Source organism: Psammomys obesus, unplaced genomic scaffold, assembly GCF_907164565.1.
Source record: "Psammomys obesus unplaced genomic scaffold, mPsaObe1.curated_primary_1811, whole genome shotgun sequence".
Taxonomy (NCBI): Eukaryota; Metazoa; Chordata; class Mammalia; order Rodentia; family Muridae; genus Psammomys; species Psammomys obesus.
In genome coordinates this window covers 1,748,741-1,776,046 of record NW_026590503.1, presented here as the reverse complement: position 1 = coordinate 1,776,046, position 27,306 = coordinate 1,748,741, and the positions used below count along the sequence as shown (strand labels likewise).

At 50.3% G+C, this 27,306-nt stretch overlaps 1 protein-coding gene across 1 annotated transcript in view; it reads right to left on the bottom strand.

Annotated features, from left to right (window-relative positions):
* Dnah11 (dynein axonemal heavy chain 11) overlaps positions 1-27,306 on the bottom strand; it is a 260,465-nt gene that overhangs the window by 183,985 nt on the left and 49,174 nt on the right. Inside the window, exons 21-30 of the mRNA XM_055607564.1 lie at positions 22,914-23,072; positions 21,931-22,014; positions 19,985-20,143; positions 18,806-18,928; positions 18,270-18,392; positions 16,932-17,156; positions 16,483-16,574; positions 15,140-15,266; positions 6,720-6,869; positions 3,797-4,030 (exon numbers count right to left, since the gene is read on the bottom strand). Coding sequence (XP_055463539.1) covers positions 3,797-4,030; positions 6,720-6,869; positions 15,140-15,266; positions 16,483-16,574; positions 16,932-17,156; positions 18,270-18,392; positions 18,806-18,928; positions 19,985-20,143; positions 21,931-22,014; positions 22,914-23,072 — 1,476 coding nt within the window. The remainder of the gene's footprint in view (positions 1-3,796; positions 4,031-6,719; positions 6,870-15,139; positions 15,267-16,482; positions 16,575-16,931; positions 17,157-18,269; positions 18,393-18,805; positions 18,929-19,984; positions 20,144-21,930; positions 22,015-22,913; positions 23,073-27,306) is intronic.

Genomic DNA, 27,306 nt, shown 5'->3' with positions numbered 1-27,306 from the left:
GGTTTGCGTCCGTGATGCAGTGGTTTGCGTCCGTGATGCAGTGGTTTCTGTCCGTGATGCAGTGGTTTGCATCCGTGATGCAGTGGTTTTGCGATGCAGTGGTTTGCGTCCGTGATGCAGTGGTTTGCGTCCATGATGCAGTGGTTTTGCGATGCAGTGGTTTTGCGATGCAGTGGTTTGCGTCCGTGATGCAGCATTTCTGTGCAGAGATGGGACCTTTCCCAGAAGCTTGCAGACCAGCTAGCTGCACCATGAAATAAGAGCGATCCTGGCCCAGCAAGGTGTAAGGAAAGGACCAGCAGCCCAGCTGTGCTCTGACCTCCTCACGGGCTCACTCATGCTCCCCTTTCTCCCTCACGCTAATAGAAGCTTTTAAGTCTTCATAAGCCATCTTCTCTGTTCTTAGACATACCTCATAATGTGTGCATCTATACATGCCACAAGTCCCATAGATATGTGGGTATACCTCATGTAGCTCATACATACCTCATGTATCTCATCATACCTCATGTATCTCATAATATCTCACATAGATTTGTGTGTTTACCTCATGTATCTCATAATACCTCACGTAGCTCATACATACCTCATACAGGTGTGTGTATACCTCACGTAGCTCATATAGGTATGTGTATCTGTATATGTAACAAGTCTTGAAAACATAGAAAACCTTATAAAAACATTAAGAGAGAAGAAAACTAAAGTCATTACCTGGCTGAATGGTGCTGCTGGAGTCTTTTGAAACAACCTTGTTGAGGGAGGAAGACAACACTTCCTGGCATCAATATTGAGGGATAAACTTGTCTTTTGAGTGATCTGGTCTGAACACTTACTTCTAGCTGTCTATCTGAAGAAACAGAATGTGTGGAGTGTAAACATACAAGGGTAGTTACTGCCCTGTTAATAATGAGAACAGAAGAGAAGGTGGGAAGAGGCAGGAAGGAGAGAGCAGGAAAGGGAGAGAAGAGAGCAGGGGAGGGAGGGGAGGGAGCAGAGGAGGGAGGGGAGAGAGCAGAGGAGGGAGGGAAGAGAGCAGGGGAGGGAGGAGAGAGAGCAGGGGAGGGAGGGAAGAGAGCAGAGGAGGGAGGGGAGAACAGGTAAGGGAGGGGAGAGAGCGGGGGGGGAGAAGGGGAGAGAGCTGGGGAGGGAGGGAAGAGAGCAGAGGAGGGAGGGGAGAACAGGTGAAGGAGGGGAGAGAGCGGGGGGGGAGAAGGGGAGAGAGCAGGGGAGGGAGGGGAGAGAGCAGGGGAAGGAGGGGAGAGAGCAGGGGAGGAGAAAGGAAGGAGGGGGAGGGGAGGGAGACTGCCACCCTCATGACACAGAGCAACACTGAAGGGAAGGGCAGCATGTGTTTCAGTCACTGACACCACAGCAGCCTCCCGCACGCTGGGGTTCCAGTCACCACACAGGAGCAGAAACATCCCATGCAGATGGTGGGCGCCATGCTGTGTATGCAAGGACAGGACCTGAGCAGCGTGACCTTCAGTGCCCCAAGAGGGCTGGTAAACACCTCCACCTGCCCTTCTAAAGAACTGTGTGGCTCCGGGGCCACCAGGGCTCCAGGAAGGAAAAAGTCCCACACAACAAACCAAAGTCTCAAAAACGCCTACCGGTAAAACAGGAAACCCATGGTGAGTGATCAACCAGAGACAATCCAGATTCTACAGCTCTTGACAAAAAAATAGCATGAAACACACAAACTCACACTGGCACAGGAGCATACATGCGCGCCCTCCATGTACTCGCATGCACTCACAGATGGACACACACAGAGTATTTGCCCTGCTCAGGGCAGAGAGATCCTGTGGGCAAAAGAGACCCAGCCAGCAACCACGATGGAAGGAGCCTCACACACCAGCAGCACAGTGGGCCTCCACAGCTTCGGCTGCAAAGGTCTGAGTAAATCTATCAACTGTTGCTGAGATGGAAGAGGCTGGAAATCACAAGGCTGGACGGGGCAAAACTGGCTTCAGAGCTCTGTCTCAGGGGCTGGTAGTTCACACAGTCATGTGCTTGCTGCCCCTCAGAATCCAGGTGAAACAGCCAGGCACGGGATGCTTGTAGGTTGCACACGCTTGTAACCTCTGCTTGTAGGAGGCAGACACGGGTGGGAGGTGCAGAGTACAGGTCGGCCAGTGTTGCCTAATCCGAGAGCTGCAGAATGCTAAGAGACGCTTCTCTAAGACAGAACAGAGCAAATGGCAGCAAAGCCCTGGGGGGAGTGCCTGAGAAACGGCTGCTGAGCCAGCCTCGGCCTCTAAGCACCTATACACACACATGAGCATGAACTGGCACACAGAAACACACACATCCACATGAGAACATTTGGGGGAGACAGATGAAACTAAACTGCCTGAGTGAGACTAGTGAAGAACTGACAGAGCTCCTTGGACACTCTGGTGGGAATGCACATTACAGACACTATGAAAACTAGTGTATCAGTGCCTCAGAGAGCCAGGGGCTGAGCCACCCCGAAACCCAGGAATCCCATCCCTGGCTACGTATGCAGAGGAATGAAGCCTGTGGGTCAAAGAAACGGCTGCACTGCCACGCTCATTACCGTTAGGGTATGCCACCAACGCGTGGGTGGATAAAGAGAGTCTGTATACATGTACTTATGCAGTGAACTACGGGATAAATCTTGTCGTTTGGAACAGCAGTGAGGAGCCAGAAGACACAGGACACGGAAAGACAGGTATTTCAGCATCTTGTTTACGTAAACATTAAAAACGGAAGTCATTTAAAGTGTGTAAGTAGCAGCTCTGAGAGGCAGAGGATCGGGGAGATGCTGGTCAAAGGGTGTGCAACCTTCAGTCAGAGGAGTGCAGCTAAGAGCCTGTCACACATCACAGTGACAGCAGCTGACGCAACACTGTGTACTCAAAAACTGCCAAGGCAGATCCTGAGTGTTACAGCCACAGAAAGGAAGTGGACACACAGTCAGGTGACGTGATTTGTCTACTCCACCAGTGTGCACATGAGCCATGCAAGCTGTCAACCCAAGTGTGTAAACTCTTATATTTAAAACAGGCAAAACATTTAAAATAGAAATTGAAGTATTTGGGACCAAAGGAAGACAACAGTCCCAGTCAACCCAAAGGAGGCACAGGAGGTAGTAAGTCTTGGCAAAGCTGCCTATAAAACACGTGGACAGTGAGACTTCATGTGTCCCCACCGACATAGTGCGATTCCAAGGGAACATCGGCAAGTGTTTATTGCAGACAGACAGCGAGCGAGCAGAGGGCAAACCTCTGGATGGCGACGTGGCTAATACTGTCAATGGATTCTTGAGAAAATAAATCTCTTTTGTTTATTTGCCTTCCTGGATTTTTCTAATAATAAGCAAAATCTAAAGAAGTCATCAACGTAAAACTAGTAAAGCTGATATTAACACGTATCCACAAACGCCATTTACTATCTTAAGAAATAAGCATTCAGAGAATCAAGGAGGACAGGTTGGAGGAGGGGAATGGAGTGCACAGGCTTGGCTCAAACTAACAGAGAGGGACAGGAAGAGGTCCAGTCAGGACCAACCCACGGCAGCTAAAAGGAGAGAGGGTACTATCTTAACATTTTAAAATGCCTCCCTCCATATATAACCAAGACATAGGTATCGATAGACCAACCGGCACCCTGGAAGAGACTGGCCACGTCTTCAGTTTATGCCTTCTAACTTTAAATCTACTGCATTTAAAACAACATCCCCTTTTCTCCAGAAGTTAATGGGAAGTAATAAGAAAAGGAAGCTTAGTGTTCAGCCCCCTTCAGTGGTCATATCTGAAGTCTCTAAAGGTACCTGCTTCTTGTGGAAATCCTTTAGGGCAGTTTCGTAGCCTTCCTCTAGGCGACTGAAGGCAATCCCCACGTCTGTGGTCCACCATATCTGCGAGCCCGTGAGAGCCACCTGTGCCGGGAAGTCCAACAGCCACAGCTCCCTCGCTTTCTCCTCGTAGGCCGCCAGGGCTTCGGCGATGGCCTGGCGCACGGTTTCCTTCATGGTCTGTTCCAGCCGCAGGAGCCAGCTTTCCACCTTGGGAGATTGAAATGGGACAGCACAGGCTTGAGGTGGACCAACTGCCCCATCCCCCATCTGACCTGAAGGCCATGCAGCAGCAGCACAGCTATAACCCACCCTGAACACACGCAAGGAGAACTCGGGGAACCCAACCCCTAACAGACTCAGCTGCCCCCCCAACCTTTCTCCTCTCCAGACTACAGCCAATTCCTAACCACTGCTAAGTGGGTGGATAGCTCCTACACAGGATGTGTCCTTCATTCTTCGGCTTTGAAGATGGGGGGGTTCTAGGCTAGAGCCCCTTTCCTGGGCGTGTGAGAAGTCAGACAGGAGTGAGCTGGAGCCTGGAGACTGCAGGACCATAACTTGAAGAATCATGTCTTCTGGAAGTGTTTTCTTCTCCTAAAAGTTCCCCTCTAAAACCTTCCCAGTGCTTAGTCTGAAGCCAAAGTATTCTCAGTAAATATCTTAATTACATTCCTACTGGTTCCAATCTTCAGTCTGTCGGAAATTGGACAGCAGGGCAGTGTGAGAGATGGGACCACTGCGGACTTATGGAAATTAATCTTCTTAAAAACTTTACTTCCAGCTCATGTTGTTCCCATAAATATATTCTGTCCAGTTTTCCATGTGGCTCAATGTGTTTTGTTCTAGTGCTCCATGCATCTGCTTCTAGTTGGCCATATAGCTATCGACTGAGAATAATAGAGCCCAGTAGTAAAACAGCTGGAATGAAGAGTCCCAGGGCCACAGAGATGATGATGTGTAACTGCCTTCTTTCCCTGGCTCCCGAGGGCAGCAGCAACATTCTCACCTTTTGGGAACTGGAAAGTGACTGCAGGAATAAGTGGACTGCCTTGTGCTTGAGAAGAAACGGGGACACTGCCCTGGTCTGATCTGCCATCTGCTGTAAGGGGTTTCTCTGGCTTTACAGTTGGGCATCATTAGCACGCACAAGTTCACAGTCTTTAATCTAGCCAATGGGGGCCTGTGCTTCTGCCTTCATCACAGGGATCCCAGTCAGGGTCAGAGAGCAAGCCCCATCAGGGAGCACCTCCTTTGAACTCTGGGATGTACGTCTTCAGCAGATCTGCCTGGCCTCAGGAGCTCCATTGGGAAAGACCTGACCCCCCCAGTCCAGGCTGCTCCCTCACTGTATGGTTTCATAACTGATTTATGACTGTTTTCCATGTCCTCCCCTTTTGAAACCTCTTGACATGCTGCCCGGCCTAGGACAAAAAGGACCATCTGATTAGCACTAATCATATATGTGCCAGCTCTTCAGTGAGGCAAGGGCCATGGCGTCTTCATTTCTGATCCATAAAAGCCCAATTTGATGAATAAATAAATAAGTAAATAAATAAATAAAATTTAAACAGACTAAATTTGGAAGAACCAATCATAAAAGTAGAGAGAAAGCATAAAAACACAAAGCAAAAAGTATACTTTTAATATATAAGACAAATGTAATTAGAAAATGAATGTCATAGATGCTCAGAAGTTTCTAGCATAAGTTGCTTATATGGAATGAATTAAAGACCTCTGAAATCTTCTAATTTCAAGGGTTCCTGCTGCTGACAAGCACATCCATCAGTTGGACGGTCCCCCTCTGGGCACCATGCCAGTTGATGAGCAGTCTGCTGGGGAGGCAGCAGACAGCAGCACACTTTTGTCAAGATAGTTTATGCTGACTTTTTCTAATCACTGCAATAATATCCCCCAAAGCCCAAGAGATCAAAAATATATTTTCATCGCCGTTTCCTGCCATCTGCTTCCCCATCATTTGGCAGAGTTTTCTGGTACAATATTAAAAAGTAACAAAGGGGAGTAAAGAGACCATGGTAAAGATACATGCGCAGTGACATCCTGCAAAGACCACGTCAAGGAAGCTGTTGCCCTGGCCCAAGGTCTCTCACAGAAACCTCTGCCAAGGTTGCTCTGGGGGTCAACCACGCTAACCATACTCCATCAGAGAGAGTGCCGGGCCTGTCTGGTTAGATTTTACCAACTTGACACAGCTGAAGAGATCTGAGAAGAGGGACCCCTCACCTGAGAAATTCTCTCACCTGACTGGCCTGTGGGACAGCATCTGGGGACATTTTCCTGATTAATTATTGCTGTGGGCCGGCCCTGCACTGTGCTGGTCCCAGCCCCGGCAAGTGGCCCTGAGTTAGGTAAGAAAGTACTCCGAACAAGCGAACAAGTGTTAGGAACAAGCCAGCAAGAAGTGTCACTCTGGGACTTCTGCCTCAGCTCCGCCTCCAGCTGAGGACAGGCGCGTCCTCCAGTGATGGAGTGTGCCCTGAGAGCTGTAAAATGAAATAAACAATTTCCCTCCTGAGTCGCTTTTGGCCATGGCCTTTATTGCAGCAATGGAAGCCTTAATTAAGACAACTTCTCCCTTATCAGACTGCCTTCAGCTGCCAGAAAGCGCACAACTCTTCCTGGTACATGCTTTCAGGTATTTGTGCATGAGAGTGGAGACTGTCTCAGCTAACTGCAGGGCAACCGGGGCACATGGCATCACCTGGGCAAACTGTCAGCCTCACTAACACAGGCAGCTGTTCTGGCACGTGTGCCAGAATGGCCAGCCGCAAAGCCTGGCGTTCTACGTGACCTCAACCATCTGGCGAGTCCAACTCAACCTTCAGGAACCGCCCTAAGATTACCCCCTTTGCCAGAAAACCTCAAAATGAAACCTTACGTGGCCTACGCACTCGCACCCATCCTGGAAGGGAACGTACTCCCTCTCTTTGCTGAACATTCCAACTGCTCTGTGTGCAGGAACTTCCGGATCATCTTCGAACTGCAGGTCTGAGATGCTGTCGAAGAGTTTCCCAAGGTGGCGTGTTACCTAAGACAGAGCATAGAGAAACCAAGTGCTTCTTACGGCACAGGTACCCTGGAAACTGAAAAACAAAGCCGTACAAAGTCACTAACCTTTATCCATAAACTTCCAGAGTCTGGAGATCAAGGTCACTAATGCAATGCCAGGACCTGAAATGTGCCTGGCAAACAGGAGGCTTCTGATCCCGCCATTGCCCGTATCCTGACGGACGCCCACTGTGCAGTGGCCATTTCTTCCACCCAGCGCCTGGGGCGTACCTGCCTGTCTTTAGGCGCCACGACTGGCGACACTCATTTTACTACAATGTCTATCGTCAAACTGCTAAAATTCAGATTTACATTGCTGGTCTAACGTGTGGAAGCACTGGTAAAAATTTGAAACCAACAACTGGAAACAGAGACTCTCATGGTTCAGGGTCTGATGACACCTGGGAGGGGTGCTTCGAGCCTCAGGTACCCTGGTACAGGAAGAGGCCGAGTGATGTCTCCCTGCTCTGATTCCTTAGGAAAGTCTTCCAGTCAGCATTGCTGAGTCTGAGTGGCGGTCACAGGCCTGGGACATGTAGTAAAGGCCACATTCCCGTGTCCTCACGTCTCACAGCCTGCATTCTCCAAAGCTGACAGCTGCACTGAGTGCAATGCGCACTATTAGCATTTGACAAATCAGGGTTCGTGTGAGAGACAAATGCCAGCAGCCCCGTTGTCTGAAGAGGTCAGTGTGAAGAAAAATACCTACCTGGCTTCCAATCATACAAGCCCAGCACTGCCCACCTCCCTCCCCTGACCCTCCTAATGAAGCCATGACAAGCCTCTCACAGAGGAACAATGCCAGCATTGCCACCGAGGAACAGAGAGGAAGGAGCTTCCAGCAGGTGACTCAACCCAGACTCACACCCAGCAGTCCCCCACAGGGGACTCACCAGTGGTGAGGAACTCATGTTCCTCCTTATCTGTGGTGCCACTGGAAGACAGTCTCACAGGTCCTCAGCAAATCAAACAGAATCCCCAAGAAAGCATCAGCCACCAGGAAATGGCTGCTCAGACAGACAGGGTATACAGGTGTTCCTTCCACTGTTTGAAGTGGCCCAAACATAGACACAACCAAATATCTACTCAAACAGGCAGAAAACAAATTGTGCAAGGTACATACTGTGAAATTCTGTTCAGCTGCATGAAGGAATGAAGTGTGTGTGTGTGTATGTGTGTGTGTGTGTGTGTGTGTGTGTGTGTGTGTGTGTGTGTGACAACAAAGACCACATGTACTAGCATATGCTCTCATCTTAGAACTGACAAGTGGAAGCTGAAAAACTGAGTTCCAGTCTAGCCTGGAACATACAGTGAGACCCCAAACTAAAGACTAGGCTGTGGCTCGGTGGCACAGTACTTGTCCAGGGAACACAAAGTCCTGGATTCTATACCTGACTCTGGAGAGAAAAAAAAAGACAACAACATAAATGAGCCTTGAAGACACCAAGCTCAAAGACAGCAGCAGCCAACCAACCCCATCAGCTATGTCATCATTCACACAAAACACCAAGAATCAGCAAATCCACAGACACAGCCTGCAGGCCCGTGGTTCCGAGTGCCGCCGGGGGAGAGGCACGGGCAAGCACTTTAATGGGTAGAGAATATTGGAGGACGAATCACCTGTCTTAGAAGTAAAGGTGGTGCGGTAGTTTATAGCACCAGGAATGTGCAGATTACACTGCCTGTGCACCTTAAGACAGCAGGTTTCCTGTGCTGTGAACTGCACAAGTTAACAAGGCTGCTGCCAGCGGAAGGAAGTTCAAAGCTGGGATCACTTCCCGGAGCACACACCTGACCTCTGTCACAGTGTGTCTCGACCAGGACGTTAGCCGGCCTTCAGCAGCAATGGCAGCTGCCTCAGCCGTCCGAGTGACAAGCCCAGCAGCCTCAGGAAGAGCGGGAGGATTCAGTCTGTTAACGTCTTCAGCCCTCACAGGCTGCTGTGTTAGCAGGTCTGGCTTTAAGGGCCATGGCGTCGGGATTCTTCAGGTTTAGGACAGAGGGGTTTCTGAGGGTCCTCCCCACTGTAGACCTGGGCAGAACACCGCCTGAGTTATCAGATTCTCTTCCATCCACACACATTGCCCAGAGGGCATTTATACACAGACTGTCTCTGCAGTGATCTAACGAGTTGCTCTCCCCACTGCAGTGGCCAGGAAGTGCACAGATGTCAAACGGCTTCTACTGGGTAATCGGCCTCGGTAATATTCAGCTGAAAAGCTTTGGGGAAAATGCGGCCTCAGCCATCAGGCACCTCACACATTATTGCTTTGCTCAGAAAATAATTTCACAACAACTTCTGGCCCTGCGGCACCATGGTAGTGGCCGGAAAATGTAGATCTCTTAACCTACAATCCTCCATGACTGGATCCGTGTGGTGTGAACTCAGATGTTCCTTTCTTATTGAAATTTTCGAAGAGACAACAAAATGAATGTTTTCCAATGAGGTATCTTTAAGTGAAATTAGATTTTCTTCTTCCTGGCTAACTGGATTGGGAAAAAAATTTTTTCACAACTAAAAACATTCATTAAAATAACACTTTTAGACTAGCATTAAAGAAACCAAAACTCCACTGTGCTCCAAGTTGGTGTCTAAAAGGTTATCAGCAAAAACTGAGTAACGTCCCCCGTGTTACTTGGGGGTTGCTGCATCCAGGCCCGCCCCGGCTCAGCGAAGTAGCACATGTTCATGAAAACGGTCATGCGGCCTGACATCAACCATTTTAATAAGCAACAGAGAAGCTTATGACAGTGCAAAGACTTGTAAAAGTTTTGGAAAAGGGGCCAAGGGCACCAGAAGAAAATACACACAATCGGCTACTGTGGGACCACAAGGGCTCACAGAGAATGAGGCCAACCAGGGAGCATGCAAGGAAGCAGCCTAGGCCCTCGGCACACACACAACTGTGCAGCCGGGTCATGGTGTGGGACGCCTGTCAGGAGCAGGGGCGGTCCTGGCTCTGCCTTTGGGACCCTTTCCTCGTTCTGGCTGCTTTGTCTACCTGTCTTACTACATCTGGTTTGCCAGGGCTGGTTTCTATCCGTGGGAGGCCTCCCTGTTTCTGAAGAGAAATGGAGGAGGAGTGGGGACTGGGAAGAGGGGAAGGGAAACTGTGTCGGGATGTAAGGTAAATAAACTAACAAAAAAGTTTTGGCAAAACATGAGAATCTTACTGTGTTGTAACCGTGTAAGGAAACGGAGAAAGCGGGAAACTTTGGGCTACTTCAGTGATGTTTGTCTCTTCTGGCTTGTGCCATGGAAGCAACAGCTCCTCTGTGTCTTGGCAAGGAACTCCTTGTGAGTCTGGGCCAACCACCATCACGTTCTGAGCTCTCAGTCACGAACTTCTTCTACTGATCCTTAGGCATCTGGCTCGCTCTGTGCGGCTCCCTGTTTTCCTTTACTCCCCTTGAGATTCTGCTTTATTTCCTTGCTGGCGTCATTTACCCTGACCACGTCATCCTTCCTGTTCCAACCACGGCTGTCACTCCTGTCAGAATGGTTGTTCTTCATATGTGCGTGCAGGCTCTCCGAGGGTGAGGGATCAGCCCCTGGCCTCTGTTGGCATTCTCCCTGGGTGATACACATCCTCCAAGTCCGCATTCAGCTCCCCACCAAGCACCTCTCTCCGTTATTCTTGTACCTCTCATGCGCAATGTCCTGGGGACACTGAGGTTACACGACAGCATCTTGGCGGATGCACAGTGGCCTCTTGCTGACAGACGTCGAAAAGGCATGACATAACTGTTGATAATGCTGTCCATCTGTGATTTCTATGGGCCAAAGAACAGGCAGCCCAAGCTTGCTCCCTCATTCCAGCCAGCGCCACACAGCGCCTCAAACGTGAACCGCGCTGAAGGGAGCTGGGTCGCGTTACCAGCCCTTAGTAACCAAAATCTGTACTGGTGGAACCATGCACAGACTCTCTTATTAAATGGAAGGACTTAACATTTATTTTATAATTCACAATAGAAACCAGTAACGTAGCCCATGAATGACGCCCGCTGCTCACCTAGAAGCTGAAGGGAAGAAAAGTTAAAGTGGTCATTCCTCATCCCCAGCTCAAACCTTACCGCTGCTTAGTTTCCGCTTTCTAACTTCACCGCACATAACGATGCTACTTAGCTACTAAGACAGAACTACACAAAGCTGCACCACAGCAGGCCTGTGGCACCTAGGAGCTCACGGGGCGCTCATCAACCCCTTAAAACGACAATACCCACCACTGTGTGCGTGTGCGTGAGAACGTAAAAGCAGGCAGTTCTGCCCTTTGTGGCTGTTCGGCTCTAGAGTAAGACTGGATGTGCATCTGCTCCACGACCATCACCTCCACAAACATGTCAGCCACACCGGGACAACCGTGGACAATTATCCCCGTTTCAGAATAGTAGTCATTATACTGTACGCCACACGGAACAGTAAAGGACCATTTTATTAGACACGCAGAACACACACATAGAGCAGGGCGTTCACAAACAGCCTTCGGGAATACATCGTGGGAACGGTGTGTCCTCTGCTGATTTCTGTCATTTTTGTCACGTGTGTATTATATGATTTTACACGAGGTATATAACCTCGTCATTCAAAGCTCGGTGGTCTATGCAGACGGAGCTAGAAGTGTCGGATGACTCCAAGGAGATGGCTTTACGGACGCAACACGGTAGACGGACACGTGAAGCCAGGGACTGTCACAGCATGCACCAGCGCTGCACAGCTAAGCCCAGACAAACCCTGCGTGGACAAGGGGAGGTGGCCCGTGCCTCACTCCCCGGGAGCTAGTGGCATTTGGGCGCTGATGGGAAAGGAAAAGTCAGTTCTCCTTAGTGCCGTGATGCCTTGTCAGCCACACTCTACAGCAGGCCTATCCAGGGCAGCCGGGCAGCACCAACTGGGCTCAGTTAAGGGAGGGGGGGGACGGGAAGGAGGAAGAATTGAAGCTGGGTGGCTGGGAAGCTGGGGGGATCCAGGGGAGTGTGAATATGAGCAACGTATACTTCTGGGAATTCTCAATTAATAATTTTTTTTTTTAAGAAAAGAAATAGAAGACCAGACCCAAAGACTCCTCATGGCCCCCCTGAATCTCTCTTCCTCTCAAAATGGGCTATTTAAAAGCCCAGCAATAAACCTCTATAGGAGCAAATTCGCACAATGCGTCCTGCCCTCTCGTGCGACTCCTGGCTGCTGTGTCACGTTCTGGCCCACGGAGCTGTTCACGCTGGCAGTACAGGGCGCCTTTGCGCTCTGCCATGTGACATTCCAGCGGTGAGGACACTGACTGTACTTGCCATCCAATTACTAGACACGCTGAAGGCGTTTCCGCGGGGGAGCGCAGGGAGAAAGAGCTGTGTGCTTCTCTGTGGACGTGTGTACCCATTCCTGGGGGCAAGCCAAGGAGATAGACTGCGTATTCCCATTTAAAAGAAACTGCTGGGTAGCTTTCCTGAGCATTTATTCCAGTTTACAATCACAGTGACCTCGCATGAACATTCCCATTATCCCACATACACATTATTTACAACTGTGAATTTTTAAATGTTAACCACTTGGTGCGTTTGATATTGGAATCTTATCATGTGAGTTTTGAGAGAGAACGCAAAATGATGTTAAAGATTGAGGGCACACCTATTAAATTAAATTAAAAAGAGGCAATGGAACACAAGGGTTGATGGCATCTTCATCAGCCTTCCATAGTCCCAAGTCAGCTACAGCTACTGCAAGAACTCCTCAGGAAAACAACCACAGGCAAAAGAAGGAAAAGGAAGACAGAAAAAGAGAAGAGAGGGAGACAAGAAGGGAGTAAGGAGGAAGACACTGGCCTCAAAATTAGAACTTCATATTTTCATTTCAGATACAACCTTTCATTCTAAAGCAGTAGCTTACCAAGGCCTTGATGGACATGAATATAAACATGTATGAACACAGAAGCAACACACAGCAATGAGCTTTGGAAGAATCACCAACTCCCCCTAAACCCCAAAATTTAGCGGCTCCGCACCATGGCATTTCGGCCGCCTGTGTGTTGGAATCTTCAGTCCCCATTTAGTTCCAGCAACCACACCCCTGTGGTTGGCTAACGCTCTGTGGCTTCTCTAATGTGGTGACGGCTGCCCAGGTGCTGGCTTGGGCCTGTGTTCAACGGCCAGCAAATTAGAACTGACTCGTGTGGGAAGGTCACAGCTTCCAAGAGCAGCACAGGGTAAGGCTTAGTGCAAAGAGCCCAAGAGCCTCTTGCACTGATTCACTGACTAGACAAACATGGGTGTGTAAGGAGAAGCAAGCTGGATGGAAGAGATGAGACAGGGAGAAGACATATTGGTGGCCATTTTTACCATATCGTGTTTAATATTTTCATGGTTTTATACAATTAGCTCATCAAAAATTAACCCATTGTTCAAAAATTTACAGATGGAAACTATAAAAATTCATAGATGTTTTCCTACTTGGCAAATAAGGAAATAAAATTTTAGGTATAATGAAACGATACATGAAGATTTGTCTCTGCAAGCCCTCACCTGTGCCTGCGCCCGAGCCCTCCCTCCTCCGAGAAGTGCATGCTGGGTTGGCACCTGCCTGCCTGCGGCTCACACCTCCACATGGCCCCAGCTCGTGGACCTGCCGCCCTCTGACCTCCGAGGCCTACGCACCTTCCGTGCACACGCAGGCGCACATGTACACACGTCAGCCTGTATGTCAGGGCTGTGAGGGCTGGCGTGGAGCTCAGCATCTGCCGTGGGGTGGGTCCACGCACGGTCTGTAACGCTCACTACCAAGTGTGAAAATCGACAGTCGCTGCTGCCTGACACTCAGCACATGGATCCTCACTCCTGAGTGTGGGAACGGACAGTCGCTGCTGCCGGACACTCGGGGACAGTGAAGAAATGGCAGCGAAGGACTGGAACGGAACGTGTACGTACGTAGCACATGTGAGTTCCTGGGTTCAGTCCTCACAGTACAAGTCACACCCCTGAGCTGTTCCTCGTCACACGTCCAGAGAAGGGAGGGAACACCCCTGTGTCGCCCAAGCACCACGTGAAGCCCAGTTCACTCGGAGGTGAGCGTCCAGCCTGGTCTGACTGTTCCTCATTCACGTTTCAGGAGAAAAATGGAGCAAGAACTCAGGACACTCGCCCAGAGCGCGTCGAAAGGGCCTGCTGCTAGTGCAAGGGTGTTCAACAGAGCACACTTGGGGTTAACAGCGGCGTGTGCTCACAGAATTCACACTGCTTGACAGCTCAGGAACATGCGTGTTTACTGCTGGAGAGAGGCTGTACTAAAGAGACGGCACTGTCGTGTCGCACACCCACACACGTCCCTTACCGTCTGGGTAGAGATCTGAGCTTGTGTCAGAAGCGTGTGAGCTTGGCACGTGTCTGGGCCCTGAGGGGTTATGGGCAGCTCGTGACTGCCCTCCCCATGGAGCCTCCACCCGCTGGTCCTCAGGGCACCTGTGAGTACTATGCAAGGTAAGTGTACTGATGCTCACGTTTGAAATGACATCATTTTAAGCCCCGGCTGAGCACTGCACACCTAAGCATTTGCACAGCCACCAGAGCAAGTGTGAAGACAAACAGTGCCCGGATGGGGCCCGGAGCACACCACCCATGTTGACTAGAGTATCTGAAAGGCCTCCCTTGTGCCAGTTCAGTCCTCAAAGTGAACTAGTGAGCACGGAAACAATCATCCCTACAAACACTGCCCGCCAAAGCGAGTGCTTGGACCTGTGAGGAACGCGGGTTTCCGAGAGAACACTCGTGAGGACACCTTGTGCCCCTGCACGAAGGACCTCACGATGGTGACGCACAAACTTTGCCCCGAGCGCCACCAGCACTCTCAAAGTTGTGCAAATGGGTGGAGACTGAGGGCAGGTTCACAGGACGGCGGGTCTCAGAACAGTGTGCCCCGCTCTGAGCACTCAGATTACGAGAACCTAAGCTTCCCCTCGCTCTCCCTGGTGGCGTGAGGGGTCGGGCATGCGTGCCCAGGCAGGGGAGCCCCGAAGGTACGAGGACAAGTTGAAGTGACAGAAGCCCCCTGAGGGTGCAGCACCATATGGGGGGAGGGGAGAACAGCCTACGGTGACCTCACCCCGGTGACCTCAGACGGCCTGCTGTGTCACTCTCCCCCGGTCGCTGAGCCCTTGGCTTCACTGCTGCCCCTGCCCTGGGCACTTGCCCCTCCTCCCCTCCACGGCATTAGGCAGATTCTGTTCCAGATGGCATGTGCCAATGTGGGGAAGGCGGCGCTCTTACCTGTGAGGGCCGAGAGCCCCCGGAGAGGATGTCCAGCAGGTCGGCCGCCGACACGAAGCAGAAGCGGGGGAAGATGGCGCGCTTGGTGTCCAGGTACTCTGCCAGGGCCTTGGCACACACAGAGAGCCTGCACCAACGAAAGCTCTGTGAGCACTCGGCCCGTGAGCACTCGGCCCGTGAGCACAGCCTGTGCTTCCGCCATCACTCCTCAACAGAAAGAACTGCATCTTCCAAGACGCCATCAACCTGCAAGCTCACTGTGTCACGGCTTCCCCCTCCTGCTTACAAACACAACACACCCAGGCAGGGCAGGGGGCACACAGACACACACAGACACACAGACCCACACACAGACACACACAGACACAGACACACACAGACCCACACACACACACACACACACACACACAGACACACAGACCCACACAGACCCACACAGACACAGACACACACACAGACACACACACACACACAGACACACACAGACACACAGACCCACACACAGACCCACACATACACACACACACACACACACAGACACACACACACACACACAGACACACAGACCCACACAGACACAGACACACACACAGACACACACACACACACAGACCCACACACAGACACACACAGACACACACAGACCCACACACACAGACACACACACACACACAGGCTTTGGCTCACAGCCCTCAGTGCTTCTTTGGAGGGAGGGGTGTGACAGTGCTCAGTTGAAGCACACTTGCAGGGGCACATTGCAAACACATAGGACCTCCCCTCCCCCTCGGGGAAGCCATGAGATGAGAACGGCTCCTCCTCAGCCCAGCTGAGGCCACCACACAGCCCGTCCTGTCAGCCATCTGCTGACTGGCCTACTTTAATCCAGACTCGGCTTTGCCCTCGGGAGAGGGACTTGAAGGCTGAGCTTCTGAGGTGTCCCTCAGGGTGACACAGAGTGGAGAGAATGTATATAGCAGGCAGTGGCTCACACCCGTGATGCCGCACTCAGGAAGCTGAGGCAGGAGGATCCCCATGAGTTCAGGGATGTTCCGGAAGCAAAACAGCAAAATAGCGAAGGAGGGGGAGCACCAAGGGAGGGAGGGACGGAGGGCCACACACCCAGACTCACGACTGGGCTGACCGGCCGCTGCCCTGAGTTTGGGCACACAGCAGGCGTTCGTGCCATGCGCGCACAACAGCATGGGAGAACAGAGCAACAGAGCAGTCACAGGAAAGCCTGCCCCACACTCAGGAGCAGCCAGAGCGCAGAGGCCTCTGCACACGCTTGGGCAGACACGGCTGGACGGCGGGGGCACGGCTGCCCCCCCCCCGTGCTCTCTCACCTGAGCTGCAGGTCCTTCAGCTTCTCCTGGAGCAGGGGTCTGCCTGTGGCTGCTAACACGTTTCTCACGGTGGCCGTCTGGAGCATCAACTCCTGCGTGAAAGGGTGACAGGTGTGAGACCTCGTCCCTTCTCCTCCCTCAGCGCTGCATGGACGGCCTCAGCAGCCCCCAGGACCACCGGGACACGCTTCTGTGCACAGAACAGTGTCTGGTGCCGTCATTTTACTGAGCAGTCATTCTGAGGTCTCCATGGCGTCTGCCAGGCCACAACGGCAGCCCTGATAGCTGGTGTGTAGGTGGCAAGATGTGTAAAACCTAAAATTCCCGCTTTCTGACTCCTATGTACTCAAGTGTCCAAACTGCATTTTTCTGTATCTAACAGGGATGTTTCCTGTGTCTCACATTGACCCTAATGTCCAAACGTCACTCCAACAGCCCGACTGACCAACCTTGAACTCAGCGTCCACTTCGTCAAATCTTCGGGCGTCCTCCGAGAGCTGGACCCGGACATCCTCTGAGCAGGTGAAGATGCCTTCCAAGTGTGCCCAGGCTCGCTGGACCTCCATCCAGGTGGCGAGGACCACGTCGGCCAAGTTCAGCCTGTGCTGCCAGCCTAGGACGTGCTGGATGAAGTGGTCCACGTGCTTGCTTTGGAGGAGCGCCTGCAGCTGGCCCTGCAGCGGGCGGTGCTGGTCAGCGGCTCTGGTGGCCCGGGGGCTCCCTGCCAGGACCCACAGAGGCACCCAGGGGCTCACCGCCCGCCGCCTGGCCCTCACAGGGAGCCCACACAGGACCTGTTAAGCTTTCGAGACTCCACAGTACTGATGGTGACCATGGCCTCCCAGCCCTCCTGCCCCCCGAGTCTGTGTGCTGGGCTCTGGGCTGACTTCTGCCTCATAGACATGACAGCCACATGAGGCCAGCCCAGAATCTTAGTGCTCCCGTGGCTCAGGACCCCCGAGTGCCCGCCTTCTCAAAGTTCTCCCCTACAGCTCTTCTCACAGGGTCTAAGGAGACGCCCAGCTCTTATTCTTAGAGTTCAAGGCCACACATGCTTGCTCACGCCCGTGTCTCCAGGCTTGCCTTCTGTAGCCCATGAAAACAAGAAGTGTGTTCTGAGGAGAGCGGTGGCCGCGTTCAGGTGTCCCACGTGTTAACAACACAGCCCCACTGCACAGCGGTCCCTTTCTGTGGCCATGTTGTCTCCGAAGGCCAGTCTGTCCTTTAAGGCCTAGCCTAAGTACCGTCACCTACAAGGAACCCTCTGACACTCACATTCCCAAGCTGGAAGGCCGCTTTCTCTCATTAGCTCTTCAGAAGTCTGTCTAGTCTTAGTTTCCCATGAATCAGTCTGTCTCTCCTTAGTCTCCTAGGAGTCTGTATGTCTCTCCTTAATGTCCTTGGAGTCAGTCTGTCCTTAGCATCCTAGGACCAAGTCTGTCTGTCCTCAGCACCCTGGGGGTCAGTGTGTCTGTCCTCAGCACCCCGGGGGTCAGTGTGTCTGTCCTCAGCACCCTGGGGGTCAGTCTGTCTGTCCTCAGCACCCTAGGGGTCAGTCTGTCTGTCCTCAGCACCCTGGGGGTCAGTGTGTCTGTCCGCAGCACCCTGGGGGACTCATCTGTGTCCTCTTTCTGAACCACAAGTCCTCTGAGGGGTGTTCACGCTCCTGATCCTCACAGCAGGTGGGCGCTCAGTAAACAAGTGAATTGGACTTTGTATGTGAATTCTGGGAAAAAAATGTCTAAAATTGTTAATTAAAATTACGATCTCTAATTACCCCCCTTCACCTGGTTGTGCTCTAGGGTCTCAAAAAGCTGCTCGTCACACTTGAGCAGGGGCGTGCCTGTCCGGTGGTGAAGCTCGTAAGAGAACTCCAGGTGCTCCCAGGTGCGGCTGACTTCAGCAATGACCTGGTAAAGGGGAAGAACCGATTAATTAAAACACACAAACTTCAACTGAGGGCTGTTAGCTCAGCCAAGGCCTAGAACTCAAGGAAGTTTAATACTAATGCTTCTACTTATAAGTAGATAATTATAAATATTTAAAATTAGTGTCTGCTAATTTAGAAACTAAATGACATGAAGTGACCGGCCTCTCCTTGTCTAGATGATTCACAGGGACGGGATGGGGGTGTAAACCCCCTTACTGCAAAGGGCCAAACTTCACACCAGAGCTGCTCTGCTGGATCTGAGTTGTACAGACTCTTCCCTGAGGGGTGGAAGTGTGAGAAAGGCCTCAAGGCTACACCGAGACACTGTTCACGTACGAGCCAGCACGAGAGGGGACACAGGTAGGGCCCACGCGCCAGCCAGTGAGCTCTGACCTTTTCAGTGCCCATCTCCTTCACGGCCTTGTCCACGATGGCCCTCACGTCATCTTCTACTCGGTGCAGTTGCAAAGCCAGCAAATCTGCCAGGGTTGTGGTGTCACTTACCGAAAACCTGACCTGGTTAGGAGGAGGTGACAGACTTTAATGGCGGTTCCTGAGAGGAATGCAGTGTGTCGCCCCGTTCAGCCCATGGCTCCCGAGCTGTCCTGTCAGTGGTGTCTGCGGCAGCCTAGAGCCACGTCTCCATCACGTCCAGACCCCGTGCTTTCTTCTGTTTCCCACCCTTCCGATTTCAACCTGTGTCCTATCGCCGTTGCCCATAAGCCTCCTTTTTAAAAAGATTCCCACTATTCATTTGTTATAATCTGGTTGAAAGCCCAGGAACCAGGCAGCAGCCCATTTGTCTTTTCTTCTGAGAGCTCCCAGAACATAATTTCCAGTCACTCGTATTATGACCTACTTTTACCACTAATTTAATCTTAGTGGCTTGGCAAAAATTATTCTTACTCATGCCATTATTCAGGTTTAATATGTGAAAGAATTCACATTCCTCTCTATTACCCTCTGCTCCCCCCCAGCCCTTCACTCAGCACTCGGTTAACAAGAACCTGATTCTTTCTACAGCCCAAAGTCAACTCGTGTCCTTTACAAGTGATAGGAGTCTGGCTAGCCGGCTGCAGAAAAGCTGTTTCCTCGAGGTGCCATGAGGATGCCTTGCTTTGGGGAAGTTGCCATCCCTTCCAGCTTTCCCACCCTGAAACCGTTCTCAGTACTGTTCACCTTCCACAGAGAGTGACAAAGAGCCCCTGCCACTGTCTAAACCATCCGGTCCTTTTCAGGGCATACAAATTACTAGCTGCTTTCTGTAACATGCCGTACTTCTTCTCACCTGCACCTTCTAGGGCAGCTAGAATGCAGAAAAACTGACAGAACCCTTATCATAAAAGTAAACCGAAACTAGAGAAGTGAGGTGACTTTCTTGAGGTCACACAGCCCGCAGGCTATAAAGGGGTAAGGACGGAGCTCGTGGGGTGCTCAGCCGCAGGTGTTCAAGGACCCTGACCTCACATGAGATTAGAGGCTTTCTCATGTGTTGCACAGGATGTCAGATGAGGCGAGCTAGGAGTGACACTTTGATGTAGGCACGACCCAGTAAGGGACCCCAGTACGCACCCCAATAGTGTTCATCAGTTGCTGCCAGTGCCTGTCCCTCAGGGCAGGGCTCTGCAAGTCCGCAATGGCTCTCAGCAAGGTGGCCATGTCCTTCACAGTGCCCTCCAGGCCGGAATAAGCATCCCAGACACGGACAGCCTTGTCCAGCGACCAAATTTCCTAAAGAAACATAGGGGAAAGGCCAGATCCCTATAAAGAACAATATATTATACACACGATTTACCTCCTCTGGGAGAATTCATAGACCTTGCTCCATCCATGGACTGAGAATGACAGAGAAGCCAGATAAGAGGCTACCCTGGGCTAGCTATATAAACAAACAAACAAAACACACACGAAAGAGAAAGTCTTGGGGCCTCTAGACCAGTGGTTCTCAACCTGTGGGTCACAAGCCCTCCGTGTCTGAACGACTTTTCACAGGGGTTGCCTAAGACCATCAGAAAACACAGGTATTTAAGTTATGACTCATGACAGTAGCAAAATTAATTACAGCTCTGAAGTAGAAATGAAGTAACATCATGGCTGAGGTCACCACAGCATACAAAACTGCATTAAAGGGTCACGGCATTAGGAAGGTTGAGGGCCACTAGACTACAGCTAACCTAGAGAAATGTGAAAGGATCCACTCACTCTGAGGCAGGAGTCCACTGTGAGCAAGCCAGCTAGGTACCGGGTTTGCTACGCAGGGGAGCTAACTGGAATCCCGTGGAAGACCAAGTCCAGAAGGGCTCAGTCCTGGGATGGAACCACTTATGTTCTGAAGATGTTTTGAACAGAGCCCACACTTGGCCTTCACCCTGGCCCAGGGAGCAATAACAAAAGCCAGAATAAAACTTGGTAAAATATGGTGCCGGTTGGTTTAATAGTAAACACCCACAGTGGAAGTGGGGTTGTCACTGGGATGGACAAAAACCAAAGGCAAAGGAAATGGGGGAAGGGGGTGAGCGCAGAATTAGCTACAGCACAGCAGCCCCATTAGCTCTGGGTTGGGGGGTGCTGAGCCCAGGGCATTCTGGGAGAGCAAAGTGGGCAGAGACACAAGCTGAGTGCAGAACTCACTTGGGTCAGGACCCTGAAGCAGGAAGAAAGCCAAGGACCCACCTGTTTCTTTCCTCCCTCTCCCTCCCCTCCTTCCCCTCCCTCTTCTCCCCTCCCCTCTCTCTCCCTCTCCTTCTCCCTCTCCTCCCCTCCCCTCTCTTTCCCTCTCCTCCCCTCCTCTCTCTCTACCCCCTTCTCCTCCCTCTTCTTCCCCTCCCTCTCCTCTCCCCTCCCTCCCTCTATTTTTGTCCCGGCTTTTCTTAGGAGCCTCTGAGGAAGAGCCTACCAGCCCGTACCTGCCTGGCAGGGCCTGACAGTTTTGACTGCCTTCCACCATGCTGACCTTGTCCAGAGCATTTCTGCTTTCTCCAGGCCACAGCTGAGGGACTAGTGGAGGCACTAAGCTAAGGAAGCGAAGACCTATGCACACGGCACCCTCCGGGGGTGCGGGAGTGGCCACAGTGACAAAGGTCGTAATAGTCCTTATGAGTCCAGATGTGACCCCAAGAGAAAAGCCACGGGGCCTTTTCAGATACAGAAGGCCCATGGCTGCTGAGGGAAGACACCAGAGGCTCAATTCTAACCCAGGCGCTCAGCACTGACGCCCACAGTCTTCCTCTCCACTCTAGACAGCTATAACATGCTGGGGGGGGGGGCAGGGCTGTCTCCCACACACCCATTAACACACGAGAGCGTACTAACATGCTTTGTCAGCTCCGTCACAGAAGGGCGGGCTTGACGAGATGTGCAACTGCCCGAGAGTGGGAAAAATACTGTCTTGTCTCATTCTGTTTGAAGTAAATAAGGAAAAACAGCCCAATACACCAGACACTAGGCAGGGGAAGATGGAGGGAGGTGGTGCCGAGAAAGATAAACGGCTCTGCCGGGCAGTTAGGTAGGAAACTCGCCTTGGCAAACCTTCTGAGCTCTGCCTCCATCTGCTCCACGTTAATCTGTCTCCACTGGGTTTTAGTCCAATTATCAATGCTTCCCTGAAAATGCACAAGGAGATAAGCGTGTCGACATTTGGTGGGAGTGATTTTTCACAGTGAATATAAACTGGTGAGACAGGGCCTCTCCACCAGTGGAGAGATGATTTTGAAAATATTAACTGCACTTATCAAAACTTCACTACTAAAACAAAATAACTGTCAAAACATGTCAAGCTTAAGGCTAAACTGCCATGATACATTAATTTCTAGTAGCAATCATAAGTTCTGCATAGCCCTACCATTTCATCCTGTACAGCCTGAATAAAGCGATAAACATATTATTAAATAGGCTTCTACATTCTATATACAATATAAAGTAGGCTGTCACCAAAAGTTCTTATTATAACAAAAATTTCACTAATCTATTTTGATCATCTTTTACATTTTTATATTTTACATCTTGTTAATATATTTCTACATGGCTTTCAACTGACTTAAGAAATTTATGCAAGATGTATTATTTTCCTAGAACTTTTTGTATGTAACCTTTCAGTATTAATCACATGTTAATATTTTCAGTGTCAGTTTGTATATGCATACAGAAAGTACAAACAGGATGTCTGTGAGTTTGTATGCACAGCCATCTGTACACTTAACACATATCTATATATGAATTTTTATTCATATTTTATATAACTCCCCCAAAGGATCCGAGGCAGTGAGCTCATTATACCAGGTTTTACCTTGAAGTAAAGATACAAACAACCGATATTCAAGCCAAATCTTTCAATAACAGAGGCAGATGTGCCTTAATTCTGAGAACAGGGGCCAGGAGCGAAACCTAATGTATGGACACATTAAGCCACCATGAAACCCAAACAGACGGATGGAGACATCAAAGTTGAATGTTGACTGAAAACTCTCACGCAGGAGAAGCACGCTGCTGGAAACCATCCTACCCTGACGTAAAAGATGACGTCCCAGAGGCCCTTGAGCAGCCGGATTTCCCTGCGACACTGATTCATCTGCTTGTACTCCGGAAGGGCCACCTCGAAGAGGCGCGTGCAGGCTTGCATCTGCCCCAGCTCTTCCTCCAGGGTCTCCAGCTCCTGATTTGCCTGAGGAGAAGACACACTGCGCGCTGAAGCCAAGCCATCCTTGGCTCTGCTACCGCAACGTCCAAACTGTGAAATTTTAAGTAAAAGCTCTGGTTTAATTATTGGCAGACTGTAGAGTGCTTTTGACTTCTTGGTTTCACTGTGCAGCTGGAACTTTGTTCAAGGACAAGGGAGGTTCCATGTCAGAAATTAGCTTTTTAATGATTAGTCTAACAAAACAAAACAAAAACCACCAAAAAAGAAAAAAAATAAAAGGAAAACAATGTTAGATGTGAGCAATGCTTTCTAGAAATGACCCCAGCATGAAGAAGGCTGAGGCAGGAGGATCACTACGAGTTCAAGGTCAGCTTAGGCCACAGAGTAAGACACTGTGAAGATGGGAAGAAAGGAGGAAGGATGGAAGGAAGAAAGGAAAAACAGGAATGAAGAAAGAAAGAAAGAAAGAAAGAAGGAAGGAAGGAGGAAGGAAGGAAGAAGGGAAAGAGGTAAGGAAGAAGGAAGAAATGAAGGAAAGGAGGAAGAAGGAAGGAAGGAGGAAGGAAAAAGGAAGGAAGGAGGAAAGAAGAAGGGAGGGAGGAAGGAAGGAAGAAAGGAGGAAAAAGGGAAGGAAGGAGGGAAGTAAGAAGGAAGGGAGGAAGGAGAGGAGAAGAAAAGAAAGAAGGGAGGGGGGAAGAGAGGGAGGAAGGAACGAAACTGCTCCGAAAACAACACTCAAGAACACACATTCCCAAGAACACCCAGAGGAAATTCATTCACACACACCTGTGTTTGAATTTCACCCAATCTTGGCCTTTGCCAAGATCCACTATGTACTATCCTGTCACATGGAAAAGCTACTGTTTTACATCCAATGCTAACTAGTTTGTTTTCCCCTGTATTGATGAGCAAGTTCTCATTTTACTTTCGTTAATGGCGACGTGTCCACACAGTGAAGACTGGGTAGCCCAGAGGGGAAGGGAATCGCAGCCACCCCTGGTCCTCCCCTCCCCTGCTGTTTCTGCAACCCACTTCTCCGGTGCTTCTCCTGTTTTGGCTGCAATGTGACAGAAAGTGACTAACTTTGCAAAGAGAACCAAATCGTTTTGTTTCACCCTTCCGTCTTCCTCCCCAAATCCAACAACTGAATTTCTTTAGTTTTCTTCTTTCAACATTAAAAATCAACATTTGATCTTTTTGTGATCCATCAATTTTAAGTTTTAACAAGGAAATATTTGTTTATCGTGTACATGTTTTAAAATATGCATCTTCTTAACATACGTATTGCTTTGTTTTTGGTGTAGTGAGAACACGTTCACGCCCTCAGAGATTTTCGAGTGTCGGCACACTGGCCAGTTGCACAGTCCGCTGTACCTCCACACCTACAGGAGATTGGTTTCCGGACCCGCCCTAGGTCCCAAATCTTAGTACACTTGGTCCTCCATCAAACAGCACAACATTTGCATATGACATCTGCATCCTCCCACGCATTTTAAATGCCCTCCAGGTGAGCTGCCACACCAGGTCCTAATCAATCCCACTTTTTGTTTCTGTTCCTAGTGATTCATTTTGGTACTGACGTCACTGAGGTGGTTCATACTGTCATCCTGACAAGACTGGTAATCTACAAGATCTAGAAGACAAACCCACATCTTCCAGTCTAAACCTCAGCTGAAAACTTCCGCCATCCTGGGACCTCCGCGCCACCAATGGCTGGCTGACAATGTCATCAGCAGCTGCCCACTTTCCCTCATCCCTCCATCACTTCTCACTTTTTGCACTCTTGGAGCTCTTCCTGCCTTTCCTGCAGCCAAGTAAACGGCATTCCCCTTCCTGGCAGGAGGTACTCAGGCAGCTTCCGAGGACTTCAGATTCACTTGTAAACTAGTGAAAATCTGAGCATAGAGGAGCGAGGCGTGGCCTCAGTCTGATTATTTGATAAAGGAGATGGTTTGAAGGCCAGGTGCTTTGTACCCTGGTGGACGGGGTGCGCTGACAGCGTCTTCTCACTTGGTGAAGTGACTTCCTGTCTCTTCTCTCCAGTGTATATGTCATGCCTTGGAACAGGAAGGTGTGTAAGCCTTGTGCTGCTTGCACCCACAGCACTGCTTCCTTAGGTGAGTAGAAATGCCGGAGACCGTTCTTCCAGACCTCCCTCACTCGTTTCAGACTTGTTTGTAACAAGCACAGTTTGAATTTAGCCTTTGTGGTTGTATAGGATCCACAGAAGACCTGACTTAGGAAATTTTGTACTGAAAAAACAAACACATTTGAAAACAAACAAGAAGACAGTCCTGTGGGCATGAGTTGCTAGACTGGGACACTGAGGTGAAACCCTGCCCTAAGCAGGGTGGCACATCCGTGGGCTGAACAGGGAGGCGGCGAGCTGGCCGGCAGCAGGGCACCACTGCTGTGTGCAGACGCCCAACACTCCCAGCTCTGTGCCGTTCCTGCCTTGACCCACCCTCAGACTGAGCCCTAGCAAACCCTTCCTTACGTTGGTCTTGTCAGATACTGTGTCACAGCGGTGAGAAAAACACTATAGGATAACTATTTCTGGAAGAAACTCTTGCTCAGTTATGTTTTTACGAAAACAAGCACTTGGTGCTGAAGCTTGTAAGCCCTGTGTAATCTGGTCTGTGCCAGGAGTTCTCGGCTTCCCTGGGCTGTAGTTCGTGAGCCACTGGCATTCCAGCCCTCACTCTGCTCACACTGCCATCCAAGGTCTGGTGGAGCGTGGTCTGCCCTGGAAGTGACATTTGACTTTGCTGTCCCGTTTCCTGGGGGGAAAGGCAGCAGGAGATCCTTCAGCCATCTCTGGGCAGTGAGTTCACTCGAATGTTCTGAAATCTAGTGTGCCTCAGTTTCCCTCCTACTGAAATCCGATCTGACTCAGGATTTGGAAGATGTTCCCGTTGTTGCTGAGAGACATTTTGCCTGCCTGGCTTTATCTGAGCCCTTGGTACTCTGCAGTTCCCTGCGAAGAACCAGACAAAACTTTCACTTACCCCAGCTGGAACTTACTCAGCTTCTGAATCCACAGATTCACGTTTGTCCAGCTGTAGAGAAGCCTCAATCTAGCCTCATGCTGTTTTTTTCTTTCCTAGGACATTAGAGTTAGGTACGATAGAGTGTCTTCCCCTTGATTCCCCACTTCCTTGTACCTCTTTATTGGATTCTGAGTCATTTCTTCCAACCTAACATGCACTTTACCATTTTTTTCCAAATGTAACTAGTTCACTCTCCTATCTGCTGAGTTATGTCTTAGGCAACTGTAATTTTCTTTTCCTTACGTAACTGGTACTTCCCCAAATTCACCTCATCATTTTGATACTCAAAACCGAGCATGGCTCTTTTTTTATTCTAGTATGCTCGTTTTCTTTCTAGTATCTGAAAATGTTTGCATGGCCCTGCACCTGGGCTTCTGCAGCTTCCCAGGTAGCTGGTTTTGTACTGGTTTATGGCTCGCTGGTATTTGACTTGCTTTGGTTTTGCTCCCATGAGGGCACTAGATCAAGACTAAGACCATCTTCTCCAGAGATTTGAGTTTGCTGCTACTGGGTTCTGAAAGGAGCTACTTATGGCCACTTCTGTTTCCGGCCTGGGAAAGTCTGTGATCCCCGAGAGGCTGGAAAGGGAATATGTGCTTATGACAACAGGCTCATATTTATAGGTCCCCAGAGGACCCTTTCCTCTTCCTTAACTTTGTTCTGAGGCTTAGCAAGGGTCAGCAGGAAGCTGAGAGGTCCTGGATGGTTGCAGACTTGGGATGCACTTGCCCAGAGCTTCCTCAGTGAGCTTGTGATCTGTTTTGATACAAGCGTCTCCTTGTGGCAGAAGTGTCCACCTAAAAGCTGCAGGCTTCTGGTATGTTCCCGTGTGTTCCAGTGTGCTCCAGGGTGTTCATGAGTCCCTGGAGCAGCCTCCCTTTGGCACCTCCTCTACTTTCAACCTCCTCGCAAATGCTCCATCCTGCTGATAAGAGATTTCTCTCGCTTTCTTTGAGCACAGCACCAAATTTACAATTGCACATCTGTGATGCATCCAGCAACTTTTTATACAAGAGCACTCCTCACAGCCTGCATGCTCCTCAAAGCCAACAGCCTTTGTCTTGAATAATTCCCCATCTTTAGCTCTGCACAAAGCCCAGGCCTTTACTATGGAATCTCACCACGGAAAGAGAAAGGGGAAGGAAGGAGGGAGGGAAGGAGGGAAGGAAGGAAGGAAGGAAGGAAGGAAGGAAGGAAGGAAGGAAGGA